The sequence below is a fragment of the Sinocyclocheilus anshuiensis genome, unplaced genomic scaffold (genome assembly GCF_001515605.1).
Source record: "Sinocyclocheilus anshuiensis isolate Anshui unplaced genomic scaffold, SAMN03320099.WGS_v1.1 scaffold955, whole genome shotgun sequence".
NCBI classification, from domain to species: Eukaryota; Metazoa; Chordata; class Actinopteri; order Cypriniformes; family Cyprinidae; genus Sinocyclocheilus; species Sinocyclocheilus anshuiensis.
The window spans coordinates 986,002-991,055 of NW_015546094.1; the positions used below are offsets into that span (position 1 = coordinate 986,002).

Below are 5,054 nucleotides of genomic sequence, written 5' to 3' on the forward strand. Positions count from 1 at the left end.
TCCTCTCTGGAGGCAATCTGGACATCATCTGCATAGCCCTGTACTGGGATAGGACATATCACACCAGAGGGGGCACACTGACACAGCCACTTTAACCATTGGTTGATGGCACACACACACACACACACACACACACACACTCTCTCACACACACACGCGCACACACACACACTCACACACACACACCCACACGCACACACACACACACACACACACACAGAGAGAGAAGAATGACTAATGTCAGGCTTATTGGTCCAGAAGAATTATTAATAGAGGGAGAATCATCTGCTAACATCAACTCTGAGGGAACTGGCAGCATCTCCTCTGTGCAGTGGATGAAAGATAACAGTCTTCTGTCTCCTAGCAACAGCATCATCTTCTCATCTGATAACAGATCAGTGTCCATCAGTCCAGTGCAGAGATCAGACAGTGGAGAATATCAGTGTACATATAGAAACCCTGTCAGCTCTGAGATGGCAAAACTCAGCCTGATCATCAACTGTGAGTGTTAAACAACCAAACATCAAGACGATTCGAGCTCAGACCTGATGAAAAACAGACACTCTTCAGTGCTCCGTTTGTTCCTCTAACAGTGAGTCTCTTGTCTGTGTTCTAGATGGACCAGAAGATGTTTCTATTAAGGGTCAGGATGTGGTGGATTTAGGGGTGCGTGTGTCACTCTCTTGTTCTGCAAATTCTGAACCTTCTGCTTCATTCAGCTGGAAGTTTAATGGAAGAGACACTGATGTGACCACAGACACATTCACCATAGATCAGACTGACTTCACACACAGTGGAGATTATGAATGCACAGTCTGGAATAGTGTCACAAAGAGAAGCGCCTCACAAAAACACGCTTTACTAGTTAAATGTAAGTACTGTAGCAGCTAAAACTAACCTGAAATTAGTTAAGTTTTGATAACTAGTGCTTTAACTTACAATCTACAACTCTATTTTCAAAATATACAATAAATAAGTAAATACATAAATAACTCTCTACTGTTCTATACACCTCTATTGTAGCTTCTGCTCTTATTTTGTTTTAGAAATGTTGTGTTTCTTTAAATGTCTGTTACTGTTCTTGTATGTTTACCATAGTAGGTGGAGGGGGAGGCGGAGGCAGAAGATATCCCAGATAGCAAGTAACCAAATGCTAAATCAACAAAAAATGGAATGGAATTAATGTCTCAAGACCGTTTTGTTTCAGTGCCACTTTTGCACCTTCATTTAAGGGTGAAATTTCAACCAAAAAAAATCTATCAAGTCATTCAATCAATATTACACCGTTGCTACAATCAGTGCTAGAATGTTACAAGACTGTTGCTGAATCAGTGATACAATGTGACGTTGGTTCAGTATTTTTTTGGCACCCTCATTTAATGTTGAATCAAGGCTCAAATTTTAACAAAAAAAAAAGCTATAGTAATGTCACTTAATCAATGCTATACTGCAGTGCATTCTTAATTCTACATTGTTTAAACAACATTGAAAATACAGTTGTAATAAAATGTAATGTCAACATTATTAAACCTGATGTACACAGTTAATATTAACTCATCATTAACAACTATGCTTCATCAATTCCTGACCATTACAAAGATTCTATTAATACAGTTAAACACAGTATAGAAAAAAAAAAACTTTCCAGTAGTTAAAGGTGGGGTAAGCGATTTCTGGTAGCCAATGTAGACATTTGAAATCACCAAAACAAACACGCACCTACCCCAAAAGGGTCTAGCCCCTATTTTGATAGCTCCGCCCCACACATACGTACGCAACCCAGGCCCCTCCACACTCATCCTCCAATACAGACAGCAAAGGCGGCGGCGGGCCGAGCCCAGTGGCGGACTGGTCTTCTGGAGCACCGGGAGTTTTTGTGGGAATGTGGGCCGGTGTTCTGACAAATAACGCTACCTGGCTATTGCGTAAATATAAAGAATGAATTAAATGTACGTAGCCTATATCCCTCCATCGGTCCAGACGAATGACCCGCATGGCCCACTTGACTTGAGTCAAACATTCTAATTAATTCAGTGCGCTCTTGCTCAGTGCAGCGGCTCAAAAGTCAAAATGTTTTAGCCAATCAAAGTGAAGAAGGCGGGATTTACTGTTCACAGAAGCTGATCTGAGCGGCATTTGAATGCTACAGCTAAACATGATGAGACAATTCAGCAATATTTACAAACTGTTTACAAAGAAAAAAAATGTTAAATGACAGACATTAATTTTCAGGGATGCAAACTATACTGATGCTACTACTGGCCTTTTCGAATTTCTCAGATTTTAATGCCACTTGCATTATTTGCCACAGTGTAGCTATAAACATTAATGTAGCCGTTTTTATCAGACATAAGATAAGACAGTTAATGTTTGTATATCGTTATATTTCTTCTGTCACGTGTCTAAGAAAATGTTTTTAAAAAACTAAAAATATAGTTCTCAAATTTGCTCTAGAACAGGGTTCCTCAATTAGTTTTCGCAGAGGGCCAAATTCTGCCAACAATACTAAGCCAAGGGCCACTGACCTATATATAATTGTTGTTATTATTATTACAATTATTATATTATTGTTGCTTTTGTTAAAATAATCACAAGATTGTCACAAGATGAATATTCAGATTCCCCCCCAGTGCATTTTTGCATTTAGATACAGAAGAACTTTGCCTGATGAATATTAAAAACAAGTGAACAAACAAAAAATCTGGATCTCCACGTCTGCCATGCAAATCAACTGTTCCAGCTCTTTCCCAGACTGGATCTCTTCTCTCCACTTTTCCAATTTGCAGATTCAATTATTAGATTTGTCAGTATTCATATTTTTTTGGGATCAAACTGTAACACCGTGTGTCCTAACCAGACACGATGCGATAAAAAGTATATTTTCCTTGTAGTTTTTGTCCTAACCACCCGCGACAGTGACACGTGACAAGCATGGGATTCTATTTTAAGAACGGTTTTTATTTTCTGCGACGTCGCGGCAGGAACAACATACAAAATATGACAGTGATAATCTCAGGTAATGATTATGTGCTTTATTCAATGTTAATAGTGTCTAATGTGAGTTTGAATATTATTTTGCGTTATCTTTATAGCCATAGTGAAAGCAACAATATTTTACCTCAGATCTTGAAAATAAATTAAAGCAAACTTACGTTAAAACTGTGAACTCACAGCGAACCAACACGTGTATTCCATAACAAAGATATCAGTCACTCACTCACTCACTCACTCAAAACTGTTCAGTCCTTTCACATTTGAATCATCTATTTTCCGTGTCCACTTTTCTTTTCTACACACTCACCATGTTTTTGCTGTCACGTCGTATCTACACTGGACGCGACAAAGCATTGCAAATCATTTGAACGTTGTGTCGGTACGTTATAAATAGAACGAGTCAGCAGTTTACTGTCGGGGATTTGTCGTGTCGCGCCGCATCCAAGACAGCATCACTGATTATAACAAATTCTTGTATTTTATTACGTCGCGCCGCGCCGTAAGTTAATGTAGCTTTCTGATGCTGCGTTTGAATTTTCATACCACATTATTTGAAATTAGCGCGGGCCAAACTTTTTTCTCTTTCAGGCCTGATGTGACCCGAGGGCCGCCTATTGAGGAATCCTGCTCTAGAATATTGTAAATCTGAAGACTTTCACTTTAAAGTGCCGTAATTAGGTCTATTTTTATGTTAAATATATTTGAATGTAATGTTTTAATGGTTTAATTAATTATTCCCATTTATATTTATGCTCAGTTAATAATGGTTCTTATCAATACTGAAAACTATTTTTGTTTCTTCATTTTTTTGTGGAAACTGACACTTTAACTTTTTCAGGATTATTTGTTGAATGCAAAGTTAAAGAACATCATTTTTATATATATATAAATAATTTGTATAAGTATACTGTCACTTAAATCAATTTAATGCAACCTTGTTGAATACAAGTATTATTATTATTATTTTAAATCTGACTGAATGGTGATGTATCACATTTTCCACAAAAATATTGGGCAGCACAACTGTTTTCAACATTGATAATAATCAGAAATGTTTCTAGAGAAAATCAGAATACTAGAATGATTTCTGATGGATCATTGCTGTTAATAGTGTTCATCGTCTGTTTGATTACGTCTTTAATTGATTACGTCTTTAATTGATTTTTCCGTACATTTCTGCCATATGTACATTAACTGACAGTCACCACTGATAAGATACCACTAAATATTGTAGATAGCCTACTTAATTTGCTGTAAAGTTGCTTTGCAATGATTTGTAAGGTGAAAAGCGCTATACAAATAAACTTGAATTGAATTGAATGTGACACTGAAGTAATGTTGCTGAAAATTCAGCTTTGATAACAGAAATACATTTTTTTTTTACTATAAATTTGCATAGAAAACAGCTATTCTAAATTGTAACTATTTATTTCACAATTTTTACTGTATTTTTCATCATCATACATTTTTTCATCATATAAACACTCTGTCACACACAGGCAAGAGACAAGAGGAGTTCAGGTAAACAGAGGGGTTTATTGTCAATGCTGTGATGGTCAGTGTTGGGAAGGTTACTTTGAAAATGTAATAGGTTACAGATTACAAGTTACCCTATTTAAAATGTAATAGTAGTGTAACTTTTTCAATTACTTTATTAAAGTAATGTAACTGATTACTTTTGATTACTTTTCTACATTTCTAATGAATGTTTTCAACTGTTAATCATTTTCAAACATTTTACACCATGCAGCGTTAACCTTACGGTAGTGCTCAACACTGATTACTGTCAGACTTTCAAAATCCTTCAGCACTTGAATTAAGATGATAATAACTGAACACATCGACTACAAAATCAGACTTTAGTACCGCCTTTTACTTTGAGATTGATCTGAAGTTCAATGCAGATTTAAATTCATAAGAAATAGTTTACTGATACTGTTTTTGAAACCAAATCTTTGCATAACTACAGGAAACACTGCATCTAACAATGGTTTGGAAAAAAAAGTTAATTAAAAAATAATAATAAATAAAAGCATATACATCAACTCAAATACGGTTAT

At 36.0% G+C, this 5,054-nt stretch overlaps 1 protein-coding gene across 1 annotated transcript in view; it reads left to right on the plus strand.

Moving 5' to 3' along the window:
• LOC107700143 (carcinoembryonic antigen-related cell adhesion molecule 1-like) overlaps nucleotides 1–891 on the plus strand; it is a 3,852-nt gene extending 2,961 nt beyond the window's left edge. Inside the window, 2 exon segments of the mRNA XM_016501681.1 lie at nucleotides 259–501; nucleotides 617–891. Coding sequence (XP_016357167.1) covers nucleotides 259–501; nucleotides 617–891 — 518 coding nt within the window.
• The last annotated feature ends 4,163 nt before the right edge of the window (nucleotides 892–5,054 follow it).